General features: G+C 50.1%; 1 protein-coding gene across 1 annotated transcript in view; it reads right to left on the reverse strand.

Annotated features, from left to right (window-relative positions):
- Nucleotides 1-300: 300 nt before the first annotated feature.
- The window catches only part of PLXDC1 (plexin domain containing 1), a gene marked incomplete at both ends in the record, with an annotated part of 62,586 nt that continues 42,389 nt past the window's right edge, over nt 301-20,497 (reverse strand). The window contains 6 exons of the mRNA XM_079725012.1: nt 301-420; nt 1,707-1,867; nt 4,029-4,064; nt 10,524-10,659; nt 11,853-11,913; nt 15,209-15,290. Coding sequence (XP_079581138.1) covers nt 301-420; nt 1,707-1,867; nt 4,029-4,064; nt 10,524-10,659; nt 11,853-11,913; nt 15,209-15,290 — 596 coding nt within the window. The remainder of the gene's footprint in view (nt 421-1,706; nt 1,868-4,028; nt 4,065-10,523; nt 10,660-11,852; nt 11,914-15,208; nt 15,291-20,497) is intronic.

The raw sequence follows: 20,497 nt of genomic DNA on the forward strand, positions 1-20,497 counted from the left end.
GGCAGCTACAGAGTAGACCACTGAGAGACTCAGAAGGGGAGACCCCTGGCATCAAAACAGGCTGAAATTAGGTTACTGTTCCTTAAAAATTCAATGTGGTTGCTTTTCTGCCTCCTGCTTCAATAGTTGGGGTGTGATGGCCAAACTATAGCTCTGGCACCACAGACCATGGGCTCAGCTTCCCAGCCAGGGTGTGTTCAGAGGAGGCCAAGGAAAGTCACTTCTCTGCTTTGCTTTGACTCATGTTTGCTGAGGTCCCCGGGTCTTCCTTCCTACCCTTCCAAGGGAGACCTGGCGCTCTCAGCACTGCTCGGCCTCCACGAAGCCCTCCTTCTCGTGGCCTGAGGGCTCAACTTCTGTGTAGGTGGAATGGTTAAGGTGGCTGCGGAACTTCATGGCCGGCCAGCGGCGAGGTCTCCGCTGCGGGGACACAGGCGCAGAGTCAGCGGGCACGATCCCTCCCCCGGGACCCTCCCCCTCCCCCTTCCCCCGGGGGCGGCTCTGAGCACTTCTCAAAGGTGCTGGCGGAGGGTGAAGTTTAGGGCCCTCTCCCCCAGAAGGCTCCCGGCTGTGATCCTTCGCCCCCCTGGGAAACCTGCTGGGAGCCCCAGGAGTTGGGAAGGAAGAGGTCATTTTATTCCTCGCCGCGTGGCCTGCAGGACACAAGGTGAAAAGCTCAGCAGCACACTGAGTGGAGTCCTGAGACTGTGGAAAGTGAGCGAGTGGGTGAGAGATGGAATGATCTGGGAGGCTCTGGAAATGCTAAGATAACCCTCCAGATAGTACAGGTCCTGCATCAGAGCTGGGGAGCTGAAGGAAATGCAGATTCCCAGGCCTGCATCAGACCTCTGGTCAGCATCCCTGTGGCTGGGGATCTGCAGGTTCCCCAGCTGAAACAAGGTTGGTCTTAGCCTCAGGAGGTCTTAATCTTAACCTAAGAATGACTGGTTAGAATTCATAAGAAACAGGGGGCATCTAAACAGAGAGGAGGGAACCACCTAGGCCTCTGGGTGATGAGGTCGGGGGCTTGTGACCCATGTGGAGGATTGCAGTCCCAGAGGCCCCATCACTGTAGGATTCAGAGAGCTGGTCAGATGCCGGCTGAGCTCTGTGGCCCAGAGTGAAGGGGCCCAGGCCTTACTTCCCATGCTGCACCTCAGGCTGGCTCTTCTGAATCCTGAGATGTTGCAAACTGCAGCCTCCTCAACAAAGGCTCCCAGACAGAGCAACTCTTATGATTACTATGGCCTGTCAAATCTAATCGAAAATCGCACACAGCAGGCCAAGGGGCAGAGACCTCAGTTCCATTATGGCTTTGAATAAGCACCAGGCCTGGAATTTGGGTGTGAGAGACCATAAATCATTAGGGATGGTTGCACAGCACTCAAGGGTCATGTGAGGCATTTTTGGCCTCTTTCTTTCTTCTGGGGACTGTTCTGATTTCACAAATGGGAGCGCAAAAGCAGAGGCTGTTCAACAGGGCAAGAGGCCCGGAGGTGTCCTGAGGGGTCAAGCCCTGGGGGGCTCGGGACTCAGAGGGCGCCCGGCAGTGCAAGATGTGCCTGGATGGAGTCAATGAAGCCCCTCAGGTGGAAACAGGAGGCTGGCACGTGGCGGGTGAGGGATGAGATGGGGAGAGGCAGGTACTGAAAGGCTGGGGAAACACTGATGCAGACGCCAGAGAGGCGGCCCAATCCCGCACTGACCTCGATGAAGAAGAGCGCAGCGTTGGAGGTGGGGTGGCCACTGATGTAGATCCCAGCCAGGATGATGGCCGCCAAGAGGAGGATGGCCAGCACGATGCCCACGATGGTGCCCAGGTGCAAGGGGGGGCCCTTTGTCTTGGGGGACAGGTTGTTCTGAAGGCCTGTGGAGAGACCATTAGGTCAGGGGAGCAAGGAAGGTGGGGTCATGGGGTCCTGGGTTCTGACAAAGTCCCAGAGATGAAAGCCGACTGAACCTTCAGGTCTACTTATCAAATACATGAAAAGGTGGAGTCGGTGGAACCATTATGAGTATGACATTAACTTTGTTCTTAGCACGGTTCAGGTGGTTTTCCAAAATCACTTAAAAGTTGCCCAAATGTCTACTAAGGATCATAAAATTTCTCTCCAGTATGCATCCCATATAAGTTCTTTTAAGGAATTCACAAAGGGCATGTGATGGTTAAGAGTTGGGATCTGGAGTCTGGCTGCCTGGATTCAAATCCAGGCTCTGCTACTTACGAGCTGTGTGACCTTGGGCAAATTATTTAACTTCTCTGTGTCTCGGTTATTGTTTCTGTAGCACAAGGGTAATAATGTTAAGTACCTGGTAGGGTTACTGAGAGGGTGAAAATGAGATAATTCTTGTCAACTGCTGAGGATCACGGCTGGTATCTTGCACAACTTTAAAAAGTGTTAGCTATTATGATAGCAAAATGACCACATTTTTACCTGTCACTGTCCATGACCAGATTGTGACCTCCTGTAGGGCAAGGACAGTGTCTTATTCATCTCTGTGTTTTCAACTCTTAGAAAAATTGGCAGACCCATCAGAGGAACTCAATAAAAGAAATGAACTAGACACTCTGAGGGCTAATAAACCAGTAGACACTCTTTGTGGACATTCCAAGCATTTGAAATACATTCCCCAGGAGAAGACTGGGTATTTTCCATAGACTATCGAGCTGGAAGCTCATGCAGTCCAACCCTTTTCTCGTACGGCTGAAGGAATGGAAATACAGAGAGATGAAGTGATTTGTCCAAGGACACAGTGAGTGCCAGCCACCAAGAAACCTAGTTCCCTGATATTACCTGGGGTGGGCTTTTGCTCCTTCTCCCTACCCTAAAAGGATGTGGAGATAACGACATAGAGAAGACAGATGAGCATGTAAGCAACACAAATATTGAACCCACTTTACATCGCTGGTGGGTGGAGTGGGAGTCAACAGGGGGTAGAGATTTTTAATAAGATGTTGTGTGCATCCAAAATCATTATGTTCCCCATCCCCTTTTCTCTGTCAGCAGAAAAAAAAAACCAGGAGAGAAACTATCCTGGGGCACTCCTGTGCGTGGTTCATGCCTCTATCTGCCAAGAGCTGGGGGAGCTGCGATGACACGCCCCAAGCTGGCCTCTCCTGAGCTGGCCATCAGACCTCAGCCTTCAGTGACCCTATGATCTGAGGGGAAGAGCTTGGGATGATGAGCACATGGTGCAGAGCAAGGGGAACGCGGCCCAGGGCCCCCTGCTTCCCCCCAGCCCAACAGACACACGTGTACACTCACACCCACAGCCCACAGAGCAGCAATGGCTCCATCTCCCGTGGGAGACCCCATCAAGATGTGCTGCGTTAACAGCCCCTCCTCTCCTGCTGGAGCCCAGGTAACAGTCTCCCAGCCCCTGGGGCTGGAAGGCTCTTCCATCTCCCCTTTGTGGTAGTTGCAGCAAGGGCTTGAGCTGGCTCTGGGCAAAGGGCAGGGGAGGCGGGGTCACCCATGTCCCCAGAGAGGAGGTTATCCCCCAGGCAGTCCTGGGGAAAGGGGACCCCACCTTCTGGCGCCCTGTAAAAATTGCGGTGGGCAATGTTTATGTACTCTCTGCCAAGCCAGGTTGGGAATCAAATGCCACTTGAGTGAGAGGAGCTGCTCTCCACCCCTCATTGGCTGGGAGGCCCCTGGGGACAGAAGCCAGGGCCACAGGCCCACACAGCCATGCCTGCCCTAGCTTAGCCCTCACTTCCTCCTCTCACTCCTATCAGGGAAGAGGATACTCAAGGGCCACAGAGGCCAGGAGAAGAACCACAGGAGGCTCCTGGCTGAGATGAGAAATGTCTAGATGTAGATTTGCTCCTTCAGTCTAGGGGGTCTGTTCCCAGAAGCCCCCTGCCTTCCCACCCAGCAGGAAGTCTGGGAAGCGCAGGCTGCTGTTGTTTCCCCCTCCCCCACTCAGAGTAAAAGCAAAAAGGCCAGGAGACGGCTGCACCCTCTTCCAGGGTGGGTCCAAGAGGCAGTGGTGTGATGGAGAGGTGCAGGCAGTTCTGCACTCACCCTCTCCTTCTGCATAGGGGTTCAACGTGGTGTCATCTTCAAAGGGAAAGGAGAGAAGGCACAAGATTAGTGGAATCATGATGGCCTCTGTCACTAGGTCTGGATGAGACTTTAGGGAGGTTCCAGTCCAACCCTTCATTTTGAAGGCTGGGAAACTGAAGCACAGAGAGGGGAGGTGACTTGCTCAAAGTCACGCAGCCGTGTAAAGGGAGAAGGCCACAGACAAGCCAACTTTTCGTAGTGTTCACACATTCAACAACTATTTACTGAGTGTTTACTGGGAGTTGACTCCGACTGGGGGCCTCACCCAGACAAAGGGGGTCAAGAAGGAGGGATGAGCTATGGGGCTGGGAGAAAGCGTCCCAGACAGAGGAGAGAGTGGGGGCAAAGGCTGGAGTCAGCAAGAGCTTGGCCACTTGAGACAAAGAAAGCAGTTCAGTGCAGCTGGAGGGTAGCGAGGATGTGAGTGAAGGGTGGTGAGAGGAGGGTGAAGCGGGGGGTGGGGGGATCAGCTGTCTGGAAAGCCAAGTTGAGGGCCTACGGGGCAGTCTCCTAAGGGGCAGCGGGAAGCTGAGGAAGGATTTGAGGAGACGTGTGTGTGTCACAAGATCGAATCTGCTTGGAGACTTCCCAGGGTACAACACACTCCCTCTACACCTCAAGGAGTGTATCTTGCAGCCTCCTAAATAAGTTCCAAAGGTTGGCCCTTCCTGTGGCTCCTCCCCACAAATTCCTATGGGGAAAGGACAGCAAGAATTCCATGTCAGGAGAATGCTCTAGATGACTGGAGATGACTGCTTCAGGCATCAAAACGCTAAACCAGCGGAACCTTCCACAATGTAGGGCCTGCAACCTGCACTTCGTTCCTCCTTCCCCTCTAGCACCTCCACCATCCTCCTCATTTTAAAGGCTTTCACTGGCTCCCCTTTGTTCACAGATGTTCAAGGCCCTTCTCAGTGTGTCCCAATCTTCTTTTCTCCTACCACTGGCCACAACTCAACAGCGTGTCAGTGTTTGTGACAAGCTACCCAAGGCTCTGCTGACCTTGGAGCCCTCTCAGGTCTCTGAGCTGCTGCATGTTCCTCCCCTTCTCTTTCAAAAGTCCCACCCCTGGGGCTTCCCTGGTGGCGCAGTGGTTGAGAGTCTGCCTGCCGATGCAGGGGACACGGGTTCGTGCCCCGGTCAGGGAGGATCCCACATGCCGCGGAGCGGCTGGGCCCATGAGCCATGGCCGCTGAGCCTGTGCGTCCGGAGACTGTGCTCCGCGATGGGAGAGGCCACAACAGTGAGAGGCCCACGTACCACAAAAAAAAAAAAAAAAAAAAAAAAAGTCCCACCCCTGAAATGCCCCCTGCAGGGCTGGGGCTAGGGTGATACACATGACACAGGGTCTGATCCTGTCTTTTTAGAATTTTTTGAAATTTTGTTTATTATGGAATTTTTGGCATTAATTTTGATGTTTACAAATATTGCAAGAAAAGATTATTATCTTAATTATTGCTTTTTTTTTTTTTTTTTTGGTGCCTCCTTAAACTTGATACCTGCCCTGAGTGCCTCACTTGCCTCACCCTAGTCCTGGTGCAGGCCCATCACTTCCCGGAGGACAGATGGGTGTGTCCTCCCCTGTGTCCCATTGCATTTGGTATCTGTTTCTGTGGCATCTTGGGTCCCATTGATTCCATAGACTGTGAGCCTCTCAATACCCAGCTATTTACACTTCCAGCGCCTGGACGGGGCATCCTGCTCTGCTATACATTGCCAATAAATCTTCAAATATCAAAAAATCACATTAGATATTGAAAGAATAAACCATAAGAAAAATTTTAAATGATCCCTCATAGAGGAAAGAGGTAATAGGGCGGAGGGGAGAAAACTAGAAACTAAACTTCTTTGAACAGAGCTACCTTTGTAGATTTGACTTTGGAACCATGGTAATTATCATTTAACTGTTACATAATTTATAAAAAAGTTAAATTTAAAAAGCACTCCTCGGGACTTCCCTGGTGGCTCAGTGGTTAAGAATCCGCCTGCCAATTCAGGGGACACGGGTTCGAGCCCTGGTCTGGGAAGATCCCACATGCCGCGGAGCAACTAACCTTGTGAGCCACAACTACTGAGCCTGCGCTCTAGACCCCATGAGCCCGCGTGCCACAACTACTGAAGACGGCGCGCCTAGGGCCCATGCTCTGCAACAAGAGAAGCCACCACAATGAGAAACCCACGCACCGCAACGAAGAGTAGCCCCTGCTCACTGCAACTAGACAAAGCCTGCACACAGCAGCGAAGACCCAACGCAGCCAAAAATGAAGAAATAAATTTAAAAAATAATAATAATAAAATAAAATGATAAAAAGCACCCCTAAAAATTCAAAGTAAAACAAAACAAATAGACAGTTGTAGGCATATAATAGAAAGATACGTTTTCTTCAGGAATTTCAATACACTAGGTATTTATGTATGCCTCTGAATCTATTTTGTTACTACAAGTTGAAATGATGAATTGGTTACTCAACACTAACCAAAGTAACCCTAAACATCTTTGGACAAATTAACTTGATTGGAATCAACTTGTTTTGAATCTAGACCATTGGAAATCCATTGTAGCCCAGTCCACATCTACCCTTGACAGACAAAAGGACACCTACCAGTCCCTCCCACAAGGTGACTGAAGGTGACGACCCTGTGCTCACAGCAACTTTTCTCCCACTCACCGAGGGCTGGTTACCACCTGCCACCTTGTTGGGGGTCCACAGAATGCAAACTGATTCCCTCATTAATGGACTGTGGCCCAGACCCATGAAAACTCACAGAGAGAAGAAATGCGTGTAATGTCTAGTGAATGAGTGGGCATTTTCTGTAGTTAGTGGTCACTTCTGGCTGCTACCAACATGTTCTGTTCAGCTGCTCATCAGGTGAGCCCTTATGTTGCACACAGTTATTCCGGGTCAGTGCCTGTCTGTCCTTAGAATAAAATGCATGGGCTTTGTGGCAGCTGCTTGCCATTCTGAGGTCATTCTGGTTCACTTAAGTGGGCAGCATTTAAGCAAGTGAACAACTCTTAGAATCCAGCCCCCATACCTCCTGCTCCCCGGGTCCTCTCCGTTCCTCTGGCTGGCTGGTGACAGAAGAGCTCCACACACCCTCCAGCAGCTGCTCTCACTAACTTCTCTGCTCTCCAGCTCTGCTCTGACCGGGTGGGTCCCCCTGGCTGAAGTGCTGTATCCCCTTCATTCACAACGTCTTCCTGGACCCCGAGATATACTCTGCCTCCAGTAAGTCTCCCTGTGTGGGTTATAATTGCACAGGCAGGGAGTGACCCAAACCTGTCCCTCCGGACACCTTGAGAGTTTGGGGTGGGGGGAAGTCTTTATCAATTTTTCTTTTCTTTCTTTCTTTTTTTTTTTGGCTGCACCACATGGCTTGCAGGATCTTAGTTCCCTGATAGGGATCAAAGTTGTGCCCCCTGCAGTGGAAGCATGGAGTCCTAACCACTGGACCACCAGGGAAGTCCCCCCAGTTCTTTTCTTGTAGAGGTAACCTAACAATCTCTACCACCCCCTCCAGGACTGGAAGGACATATGTTTTTCTTTTGGGGACTATTACACAGCAAACAGAAATGACACATTCCTGGGCTGATAGAAGACACACACATGATAAAACTGATAAACAGAACACGCTGCCTCTATGTAGGGACAGCTCATCAGGGCAATAACCCGGGAGAAATGGAGAATACTTCCAAGTGATTTGAATCCAGCCCCCAGATGCCATGCGCTGGGCTCTCCATGCCCACACAGACACCCTTCTGGCCTCAGGCACTATGCCCCATGAAGACATAAACCTCTGAGGGAAAGGCTGGGTTCTGACCTGGAGGACGGGGTGTGCAGCCCCCAGCCCAGCTCTGGGCTCAGACCGTGCCCTCAGTAGCACATAGGGTTAACTCAGGCGTGACTGGCCAGGGGTTCTTCTTTTTAAGTAGAGTTTCCTTTAACTGGAAGGTCACCCCTGGACTCAGTTATTAACTCCCTGAAGGCAAGATCTCCTCCTGTGTCATTTTTCATTTGATTTATTGAATCCCTCGCAGCACTAGCACAGTCTCTGCTCTCAATACCTGAGCTTTAACCAGTTACTTGTTATTCCTGGGCAAGTTCAGAGTGCTGGGACCTGTCTGAATCTGCCCACTTGTTCACCCTTCCCTATTTTTCCACCCATTGAATCCATGAAGATGCTTTTCTATTTTTTTTCAGCACTGAGAAAGGCAGTGGGGTCGAGGGGCAAGACTGCTGCTTTTGGAGCTAGATGAGACCTGACTCCACCTCTTCCTGGCTGTGTGACCTTGGGCAAGCTATCAACCTCTCTGAGCCATAGTGTCTCCTCTGTAAAATGAGGATCAAACTACATCAATGTACAGGATTGTTAGGAAGACTAAGTGAATATTAGTGGGTGCACAATGTTACCACCCTATGTGGCACATGGTCAGTGCCCTTAAATATTTTCTCTTTCTATCAACTGTTCACGTCCCTCCAGCCAGATCCATGGGTTCCTGCTCTCCAGTCCTCTAGGCTGCATTTAAAAAGTCAGGGGGGCACCACGAAAAGAACATTCCACCACTGAGCAAACTACTTTGCTCCTTATGAGCCCATTTCCTTGTCGATAAAATGGGATTGTGGATGAATAATGTTTAAAAATATTAACTTTTTTCTCCTTTCCTGCTTTCCATTTGCCCCTTTCAAACAGGTAATCTCGCTCAGGGGAAGTGGTAAGAGCCCATAAGTCTTTCAGTCTTAGACTTAGGGCAAGTGGCTAAAACCTAGATGCCACGTATTGAAAAAGGATGAGGGAGGAATTTCTCAGAGATAGCCAAAGAATCCGAGGAGCCTGCACGGGGTTCCCCACAGGGTGGCTGGACCTCTAGCAGCTTCAATAAGACCCCAGGCCTGGGTGAAACGGAGCAGGACCCTACGGTCCTTGCCCCCCATGTCCTCAGCCTACCTTTTGTCTGTGGAAAAACTTTAGCCAAAGAATAAGTTTAATCAGAGATGTGAGAAGATGCAGAAACAAGGGGAAGTAGTCCAATAAGACTGCATAATAATAGTCTAGGCATTAAGCATAGTCAAGGACCTTTAGTTCCTCTTCAAGGGCTATAGATAATATTCTGAGCCGTATCATTTGAGCTGTCTTATAGATACTGAAATCCCCATCAGGTGGAAGAAGTTAACTACATGATGACCAGACTGTAGCCATGACATAAGCTGCCACAATTCTGAGAACTGGACTCAAAGAAATGGGAAGAAACGGACCGTGGAACTAAAGACGGTGTTAGGTAGCTAGTCAGACGTGAGTGGGTCCCGCCCCATCCTAGATGGGGTCATCTTTCCCTCCCCACCTGGACACTGGTGACCAGAACATGCCCAGAGATCCTCCCTTTTTGTGGTTAAGGACCGCTAAGTTTCCAGCCTTATCAGGACCAAGCAAGATATTGAAAACCCAACAGGGTTTTCCAAACCATCAGCACCAGTTGGCACAGGTGCACCCAGACCTAAGAGGTGACTCAGACTAACCTGGCGTTCATTATGCGGTATTTATAATAAATTAGCATTGTGGTTCCCCACCCTCACCCCCATTTCTGATTGGGTGCTTATGGGTAAGTGCCTGCATACAAGGAGCAAAGTCATATAACCTAAAGCTGTCAATCAACTTGTCAATCCAATGATGCAGCACACAGGGAGGGACTTTCCACGATTTTGAAAAACCCAGCCCTACCCTCCCTGCAGGGCTGCTTCTGGTGCCTAGACAGCTCACTGTCTTCCCTTCTTGAGGGTGTACTTTTGCTTTGCTTAATAAAACTCTTGCTGCTTAAAACTACTCTATGTCTCTCAATTGAATTCTTTCCCTTGAGAGGACAAGAACCCAGCAGTCACCCTTCCAGCGGTAACATGGGGATGGCAGAGAAGGCCCCAGGGACACCCAGGCCTGAAGAAGCAGAGATGGATCAGTAGCAACCCAAGATGGTCAGAGCTGCCCCACCCTACCCTCTGCCCGCTGGATGTCACAGGACTGGGTAGCCAAGTCCCAGGACAGCAGGGGTGGAACTCCCCACCAGCCCAGCTTGGCGAGGGGTGGGAGCCGGAAGGGAAGTCAGAAAAATCAGGCAATCTTTCCCTGACGTCTGAGTGTGTGGACTGAGTTCATACCTGCTACAGGGATGCTAAGACGTCACAGGTTCTCTAAGGATCGCTATTAAGATGAACCGTGATATTATATAAAATACCTGGCGGTGTGCTGGGACAGTAATTTTTCCCCTCGCCACAGTGAATTCCGTCCCACAGCCCTGATATGGGCGTGGAGTCCACTCGCTCTAAACCTGGCTTCTGCCTCTCACCAGCAAGTGCCCCCACTCTTGGAGCCTCAGGTGTGAAAGGATGGAGCAACCCTGTTCCCTGAGATAATCCCCAGGGACAGTGATGCTCCAGGGCGGTGGCTCCTCCCAGCTCTTACCTTCCGTGGTGAGGCTGTCGACGAAGACGGAAGAGGAGGTGGTGGTGAGGTCTCCGTCAAAGGGGCTGAAGGAGCTGTCGGGGGAGGACGAGAAGGAGTCCTCGTCCTGGAAGTCCTCACACGTCCTGCCCTCTGCCTGCAAGAGAGATCCTGTGCTGCCCTGGACAGAGGCCTCGCCGGCGGCCGTGCTGCACACAGGAGGATGGTGGGGCGCTTGCATCCCTCAGCGGCCAGAAGATTTAAGATTCCGGTGCGTGGCCCAAGCATGGTAATCTAACCAAAGCTGGGCTCTGAATACATTTAAGCTTTCCACTTTATCCTGAAAGCGTCTTATCTTACAGGGCAATTTATCTGTCAGCTGCTTCGAATCCTTCCTGAAAGAAGGAGCTGAGATGCCAATCTTAAATAAAGGGAATCTGTACGTTCACCAACAGTCAACGTCAGAAGTAGGCTTCTGGATGGACAAAGTTTTTTTTTTTTTTTTTTTTTTTTAAAGGCCAGAAACAGCTCACCCAGCCTTACTGATAAAGCAGATGGTGGTGAGCACATAGCAGTAATTCTGGGGGTTCGCATTTAAATGCTGGGCCTGGCACCTTCACCATCTTACCAGCTGTGAGCTGCAGGCCAAATCACTAAACCTCTCTGAGCCTCAGTTTCCCGCTCCGGTCAGTGGGGGCACTGGCCCCCAGCTCCCGGGGACCGTGTTAGGATTAAATCAGAGCAAGTGCAGGGCAGCATGCGGGGAAGTGCTGGGCGCATGCGCTGTGCTTGTACTGCAATGGAGAGAGGAAGGGAGGGGGGAAGGATGCATGGATGAAAGCGTCTGTGTCAGTATAAGGTGTGAGAATTGGATGCTCCCCACCCAGAGTCAAAGTGTTGAGCATTCATGGAAAATTCCAGCAGTGAGAAGGAACCTGCATGGGATTCTAAATGGGAGGTGCCAGGAACAACCCTCCTCGTTCCCAGAACCACTGCCTTCCTCAAATGCCGGAGGACTGGAGCCGGGAGTCGCTTTTTGAACACCACCAGGTGCACAGCCTCCCGGAGGATCCCGCTGTGGCCAAGGCCACGCCCAACGTACCCTCTGTAAGGACCAAAAGAGCCCCTGGAGAGCTGCCAGCTCCAGGCCAAGTCCCCAGAAGTGCTTGTCTCAGGGACCTATCGAGCCCTCGGAAACCTCCCACGTGGGTCTAATTGGCTCAGAGCAGACAGGGAGACAAGCCCCAGGTGGAGGGGAGAATTTCATCAAGAGCCCGAGATGCCTTGAGAAGAGCTACCCGAGCTAGCAGCCCTGCTCTTCCCCACAACTGGCTCACTTAAGCCTCTCACCTCCTGGGCACAGCCATAGGACAGCCACTCCTGGCGGTAGCGGTCAAAGCCACTGGAGCATCTGCAGGGGAAACCAGAAGGCCAGAGGCGTGATGGGATTGACAGAGAAGCCCTCCCCTTCACCTCCCCCTATGCAGTAACAGCTCTCGATGATAGCAAGGAGGGGGCGAACCTCCCCAAGACCACTGGGCAGGTGCCGTGGGAGCGAGAGTCAGACCCTCCCGCCCCCTCCACTCCTTTCCCCAAAGGAGGGGAAGCTATGTGTGGCATCTTCTCCCTCCTCCTGACCAAGCTCCCCAGGACCAAGGCCACATCTGCCCAGATGTGGTGTGTGTAGGGAACTGACAGATTGCTTGACCTGTAATGACCTTTAAGGCCCTCCTGACTCTGGGCGGCCATGAAATTGCTGAGAATCCAGGGAATTCACACACATGTTCTCATCTGGGGAAAGTCTTACTCCTTCACCAAGCCCCCTTTCTTTGTGGAGGAGCCTAAACTTGTCAAGGAGGGGCGGGGCTGAGGGTGGACATCAGCCAATCTGGCCAACACCCCCTGTGTGATCACTGAAAGGCAGAAGCCAGGGTCCTGCCAGAGACTGGGAGAGATTCAACACTGGTTGGCAAGGGCTCCCGGAGGACAATGAGGGCTCAGCTGGGCTGGAAGATGTCAGTGCTTCCCTAGGGAAGGGGTGTGGTGCAAGGATGAACCAGAGAATGTTCTCCATGGCATCACGCTCAAAGTTCCGTTCTTCACTCTTTGGTGCCAGGAGAATCCACCCAGCCCTACGTAAGCTCAGGAACCTCCGCATGGGAAGATAATATCCCAAGCCACCAGTGCTGCGAAAGGATTCGTGGCTGGTTAACTCTGCACCAGCAACTGCCTGCCCATCTATCCGAGACCTGGTGAGGCTGAGGCTTCCAGGCGCTGTCTGTCTCTCCTTCTGAAGATGTCTCTGAGCTGCTCCTCCTGCAGCAGGGGCAGCTGAGCTGAGCCATCCACACCCCCTCTGTCAGGTCCTCCGTGCCCCCTCCCTTGAGGGATGGAAGATTAGGCATTGTTGGGGGCTGGGGACTAAAGTTTCTTTTAGGCCAAACTAACTGGTTCTTTCAAGGACTGAGCCTTTGATAAATGTCTAAGAGCACCCCCTTTCCAAGCTCGGGGCCAACCAACCCAGATGCAAAGGAGAAGGGCGTGAGAAATGGCCATTGTTTGAGTGCCTCCTGAATGCCAGGTGCTGCCCCAGTCACATGCTGCTCCGGCACTATCTCATGGGACCCTCATGATAACACTGTAAGACAAAGGTTATGTATGACCCTCATTTCCAGAGCCAAATCCTGGAGTCAAAGTCACCCATAGACTTCAGAGTGGGTCACTGGGGGGCAATAGGAATAAAAGGAAAATACCTGCATGAAAAGTGAAATAATCTAAATCAGATCTGGCCCCAGCACGGGGAGGGGAAGCTCTGGGAGGCTGCAGAGGGCAGAGTAGGTGGAGGGGAAGCCGAGAACCCATGTGGTGGTTTCAAGCAGCTGTTGGTGGCAGAGACCATGGTGGCCGGCCCCCTGCACCAGCTCTGACCCCTGGCTTTTTAGGAACCTGGAGTCAGCTCTTAGTTGAAGCTGAGGCTCCAGAGATCTGTCAAGAAGGGGCCCATGCTCGGTGAGCCCAGGCCCACGGACATCTGGGGACAGGATCCCTGATGGAGCTTCTTTGTCCCGTAGTTGACATAACCCAGCAAAGGCAGTGTCCACACCCAAGGCCCTGCCCTCCCCCTGACCAACCCTCATTAAACTGTCATAGTTTTCAGGGTTTGGGCATATGCATTAAGTGGGGGGTGTATCAAGCCAGGGTTTTGCTTTCATCTGACCCATTTTGCAGTTCTCATGGCTCAGCTGTTGGTGGACACTGACTGAGTCATGCGGTGGCAGCCAGCCCCAGCATTCCAGGGCTCCTCTGCAGTCATCTGGATTATCTCCCTATGCTCAGACAGTGACTCTCAAACTTGAAAGTGCACAAGATGGACCACACCGCAAAGCTCCACACCAGGAAGAACCAACCTGGGGTGTGCCCTGTGTACTCTCTCTGAGGCTCTGTGCCTTTCATGTGAAGGTCCCTGAACACTTGGCAAAAATACTATCTGGTATTTGAGGAGTTAAAGTAACAGGCATGTTCCTCACCCACATCTCCCCGAATCACATAACCCCAGCCCATTTTACAGGGAAAACAAACTGAGGCCCCAAGAGAGTGAATAAGAGCACAGCTGTTGGGAAGAACACCTGGGAGGCCTGATGAGAACCCCTCTCTCTTCCCCGCCCAGAGCTGTGTCTTGTGTGCTAGGCAGGCGGCCTATAAAGGCAATGGCTTCTATTTCTGCACCAGGATACTGGAAAGGAGCAAAGGAAACACTGACAGATTCAGGACAGCTGCAGAGAACTCAGAGCCTCTATAATTTGCAATTTTTCAAGATTGCCTTAAAGGCTCTTGTAGTTCATAGGTTTTCCCACTCTCATGGGAAGCCTAGTCCCCAAAGAAATTCTTTTTTTTTCCCCCCTGCCATTTATTTATCTTGGACAGGAGAACAGGGCTCAGATTCTGAGTCTAATCCGTGGGGGAATGATTTCAGAACAAGGAGAGGAAGATGACTCGGATTTAAGAACTTTATGCCTGAACCTGAATCTCAGCCAGAATTTTCCCTGCTTCCAAAACCAAGCAAACACAGCTTTGTCACTTGCTCCAGCTTTCCACAGACGCCTGCAATTTCCACACCCGTGGTTTTCAGGAAACCCTTCTGCAGCCTGAGAAAGATCTTGATGTGCTGATTTGGGGTCATGGAGTTCTCCTCCAATGGCAATGGGTCTTAGGCTCATCCTGTCCCTGAGCCGGCGGATCTCACGCTTGTTTGCAGACGAGGTACCGTGTTAAAATGCAGGCTCTTGGGCTTCTCTCCCAGAGACCTGATGCAGGGGGCCAGGGGTGGGCCCCGGGAATCTGCATGTTTAGTGCAAGCCCTAGGTGATTCTGGGATGCTCACAGCTGTGGACCACTCTTTGAGAAGGCCTGCCAGAGGATGAACCACCCCTCCCAGGTGTGAGGAGGGAGCTGCAGTAGCTGGAATCTCTGAATGGTCTTCCAGAAGTCTAGTGTCACCACAGGGTGACACATAGTCACCTTGATGGGTCACAAGCCTCAGGGAGACACTCACTTTCATGATATTCTTGTCCTAAGTGTCACAGTAGCGCTGGCCAGAGATACCCTCATGTTGGTAATGAGGCCCGAGGCAGGGAGTGGGGCCGTGCCACCATCTGCCCCCCTGCACAGTCTGCCTGTGGGAATAAGAGGGTGAGCCTGGTACAAACCTCTGGAGGACATGGCACCAGCTGCAGTTGAAGATCAGGTCTGAGGACATGCAGGTGTCGCAGCTGCGATGCTGCAGGCAGGCTGCAAGAGAGAAGGCAGCGGCCCCTCAGTACCAGTCCCTCCACAGGCCTCCAAAAGGTGCAACTTTCCTGAATGCTGGGTCCTTGCAGAACTCTGGAGGCTCTGACCAGCAGGGACCCTAGAAGTTTTTAATGCCACCCTCACTTGAGTCCAGCCTTGATTCTCTAATTCTCCCTCTCTACCCTCCCTCCCTCCCGCCCTTCTTTCTTCCCTTCCCCCCTCCCTCCCTCCCTCCCTCCCTTCCCCCCTCCCTCCCTCCCTTCTTTCTTCCCTCCCTTCCCCCCTCCCTCCCTCCCTCCCTCCCCCCCTTCCTTCCTTCCTTCCTCAGGGTCAAGCCCTGAGCTGGTGCTGGCGATTCAGCAGTAAGGCCTGGTACTTTCTTGGGCCTTACAGTCATATGGAAAGACAGACCCTAAGCAGATCATCAAACAAAAATAACTACGTAATTATCATTGTGATGAGGTTTATGAAGGAAAATTACAGGGCGCCATAAGCACGTACAGAGGAATTGCACCTAGTCTGGAGAGTTATACTTCTGGCCTATTGCCTACAATTACAGGGTTGCAAAGGATTTTTTTAAATCGACATATATTTGATATATAACGTCATGTAAGTTTAAGGAGTACAACATATGGATTTGATCCATTTATATCGCTGTATGATCGCCACTGTAGCATTTGCTAACGCCACCATCACTTCACATCAGTATCATTTCTTCCAGTGCTGGGAACAATTAAGATCGAGTCTCTCGGCAAATTTAGTGTTTACAGTTGCGTTGTCTACAATCACTGGAAAGGATTTAAGATGTCCTGGTTTGACCAGCTAGCACTCCCTGCTCCTAGGGACTGTTTGTGTGGCTAGATTGCCGTCAGAGGCCCGCTCCTGGCCTCTCCAGCTCCTCCCAGGGAAGTCTGGGGGCTGAGTTTTTGAGAGTAAACCAGGCCAAGCATATGGAATTCCATTCCTTTCCTCTCCCTCTCCTCTTGGAAGTGAGCTACTCCCAGGGGGTATGCTGACCTCTGCTCATCCAAGCTTAAATCTTCCCTGGAGGGTTACCTGACCTCTTGGTGGCTTGGTACCTCACTTGTAAAAGAGGGCTTCCCTGGAGGGTTACCTGACCTCTTGGTGGCTTGGTACCTCACTTGTAAAAGAGGGATCAGGGGCTTCCCTGGTGGCGCAGTGGTTGAGAGTCCGCCTGATGATGCAGGGGACATGGGTTCGCGCCCCGGTCCGGGAAGATCCCACATGCCGCGGAGCGGCAGGGCCCGTGAGCCATGGCCGCTGAGCCTGCACATCCAGAGCCTGTGTTCCCCAACAGGAGAGGCCACAACAGTGAGAGGCCCGCGTACCGCAAAAAAAAAGAGGGATCAGACCAAAACCAGACAAGGATGTCACAAAGAAAGAAAACTACAGGCCAATATCACTGATGAACATAGATGCAAAAATCCTCAACAAAATACTAGCAAACAGAATCCAACAGCACATTAAAAGGATCATACACCATGATCAAGTGGGGTTTATCCCAGGAATGCAAGGATTCTTCAATATACGCAAATCAATCAACGTGATACACCATATTAACAAATTGAAGGAGAAAAACCATATGATCATCTCAATAGATGCAGAGAAAGCTTTCGACAAAATTCAACACCCATTCATGATAAAAACCCTGCAGAAAGTAGGCATAGAGGGAACTTTCCTCAACATAATAAAGGCCATATATGACAAACCCACAGCCAGCATCGTCCTCAATGGTGAAAAACTGAAACCATTTCCACTAAGATCAGGAACAAGACAAGGTTGCCCACTCTCACCACTCTTATTCAACATAGTTTTGGAAGTTTTAGCCACAGCAATCAGAGAAGAAAAGCAAATAAAAGGAATCCAAATTGGAAAAGAAGAAGTAAAGCTGTCACTGTTTGCAGATGACATGATACTATACATAGAGAATCCTAAAGATGCTACCAGAAAACTACTAGAGCTAATCAATGAATTTGGTAAAGTTGCAGGATACAAAATTAATGCACAGAAATCTCTGGCATTCCTATATACTAATGATGAAAAATCTGAAAGTGAAATCAAGGAAACACTCCCATTTACCATTGCAACAAAAAGAATAAAATATCTAGGAATAAACCTACCTAAGGAGACAAAAGACCTGTATGCAGAAAATTATAAGACACTGATGAAAGAAATTAAAGATGATACAAATAGATGGAGAGATGTACCATGTTCTTGGATTGGAAGAATCAACATTGTGAAAATGACTCTACTACCCAAAGCAATCTACAGATTCAATGCAATCCCTATCAAAATACCACTGGCATTTTTCACAGAACTAGAACAAAAAATTTCACAATTTGTATGGAAACACAAAAGACCCCGAATAGCCAAAGCAATCTTGAGAACGAAAAATGGAGCTGGAGGAATCAGGCTCCCTGACTTCAGACTATACTACAAAGCTGCAGTAATCAAGACAGTATGGTACTGGCACAGAAACAGAAAGATAGATCAATGGAACAGGATAGAAAGCCCAGAGATAAACCCACGGACATATGGTCACCTTATCTTTGATAAAGGAGGCAGGAATGTACAGTGGAGAAAGGACAGTCTCTTCAATAAGTGGTGTTGGGAAAACTGGACAGGGACATGTAAAAGTATGAGATTCGATCACTCCCTAACACCATACACAAAAATAAGCTCAAAATGGATTAAAGACCTAAATGTAAGGCCAGACACTATCAAACTCTTAGAGGACAACATAGGCAGAACACTCTATGACATAAATCACAGCAAGATCCTTTTTGACCCACCTCCTAGAGAAATGGAAATAAAGACAAAAATAAACACATGGGACCTAATGAAACTTAAAAGCTTTTGCACAGCAAAGGAAACCATAAACAAGACCAAAAGACAACCCTCAGAATGGGAGAAAATATTTGCAAATGAAGCAACTGACAAAGGATTAATCTCCAAAATTTATAAGCAGCTCATGCAGCTCAATAACAAAAAAACAAACAACCCAATCCAAAAATGGGCAGAAGACCTAAATAGACATTTCTCCACAGAAGATATACAGACTGCCAACAAACACATGAAAGGATGCTCAACATCTTTACTAATTAGAGAAATGCAAATCAAAACTACAATGAGATATCATCTCACACCAGTCAGAATGGCCATCATCAAAAAATCTAGAAACAATAAATGCTGGAGAGGGTGTGGAAAAAAGGGAACACTCTTGCACTGCTGGTGGGAATGTGAATTGGTACAGCCACTATGGAGAACGGTATGGAGGTTCCTTAAAAAACTACAAATAGAACTACCATATGACCCTGCAATCCCACTACTGGGCATATACCCTGAGAAAACCATAATTCAAAAAGAGACATGTACCAAAATGTTCATAGCAGCCCTATTTACAATAGCCCGGAGATGGAAACAACCTAAGTGTCCATCATCGGATGAATGGGTAAAGAAGATGTGGCACATACATACAATGGAATATTACTCAGCCATAAAAAGAAATGAAATTGAACTATTTGTAATGAGGTGGATGGACCTAGAGTCTGTCATACAGAGTGAAGTAAGTCAGAAAGAGAAAGACAAATACTGTATGCTGACACATATATATGGAATTTAAAAAAAAAAAAGGTCATGAAGAACATAGGGGTAAGACAGGAATAAAGACACAGACCTACTAGAGAATGGACTTGAGGATATGGGGAGGGGGAAGGGTAAGCTGTGACAAAGTGAAAGAGCGGCATGGACATATATACACTACCAAACGTAAGGTAGATAGCTAGTGGGAAGCAGCCGCATAGCACAGGGAGATCAGCTCGGTGCTTTGTGACCGCCTGGAGGGGTGGGATAGGGAGGGTGGGAGGGAGACGCAAAAGGGAGGGGATATGGGAACATATGTATACATATAACTGATTAAATTTGTGATAAAGCAAAAAATAAAAAAAAAAATAAAATAAAAAAAGAGGGATCAGGATGCTGTCTGTGTGGGAGGCCAGCTGTGAGAGAGGGTTCATAACAGTGCTGGCCACACGGTGAGCCAGTGAACGCTATTTGTTATCGACTCTGGTCCATCATTCCCCTCAATATACCTATCAGGTGCTCATTCACTCATTTATTCTTTCAACATATATTTATTGAGTGTCTACCCCAGGCCTGGCACTGTCCCAATGCTGGAGATGCAGCGTGAACAGGAAAAGACAGAAGCACTGCCCACATGGAGCCTGCAGTCCAGTGGAGGAGACAGCCAACAAATACACAGACAAATAGATCCACCCTAGGGTTGCCAGTGGTGAGAAGGGCTGGGAGAAAAGCGGATCAGAACAGGGAGGTGGAATGACGGTGGGGGATGTGTTTTACTCTGGGAGGTTGGGGAAGGCCTCTGAGGAGACTGAGAGAGCGAGGAAGCCAGCCTGGCAGCTCTCCTGGGAGACAAGTCCAAGCAGAGGGGCCTCTGTGTGCAGAGGCCCGGGAGGAAGACATCCCAGGGATGCTCCCAGCAGCAGTCAGAAGGCTAGCCGGCTCAGCGGAGTGGAGAGCTGGAAGGTGGTAGGAATGGGGAGGAGGAGCAGCTGGGGCCTAGCCGGGCAGCGCAAGGGTGGAGAGCGGGCAAGTTCATGGGAGCAGCTGCTGGAGGGTGCGTGGACCCCCAGCAGAGAGGGCCCGGGGAGCAGGAGGTATGGGGGCTGGATTTTAAGAGTTGTTCACTTGCTTAAATGCTGCCCACTTAAGTGAACCAGAATGACCTCAGAGTGGCAAGCAGCTGCCACAAAGCCCATGCATTTTATTCTAAGGACAGACAGGCACTGACCCGGAATAACTGTGTGCAACATAAGGGCTCATCTGATGAGCAGCTGAACAGAACATGTTGGTAGCAGCCAGAAGTGACCACTAATTACAGAAAATGACCACTCATTCACTAGACATCACATACATTTCTTCTCTCTGTGAGTTTTCATGGGTCTGGGCCACAGTCCATTAATGAGGGAATCAGTTTGCATTCTGTGGACCCCCAACAAGGTGGCAGGTGGTAACCAGCCCTTGGTGAGTGGGAGAAAAGCTGCTGTGGGCACAGCGTGGTCACCTTCAGTCACCTTGTGGGAGGGACGAGCTGTGGGTGGCACTGTGTCCTTTTGTCTACCAGGGCTCTGCAGGCTTTGGAAGGGTGGAGGAAAAGCCATCGGCAG

The sequence above is a fragment of the Hyperoodon ampullatus genome (assembly GCF_949752795.1).
Source record: "Hyperoodon ampullatus genome assembly, chromosome: 19".
Lineage (NCBI taxonomy): Eukaryota > Metazoa > Chordata > Mammalia > Artiodactyla > Ziphiidae > Hyperoodon > Hyperoodon ampullatus.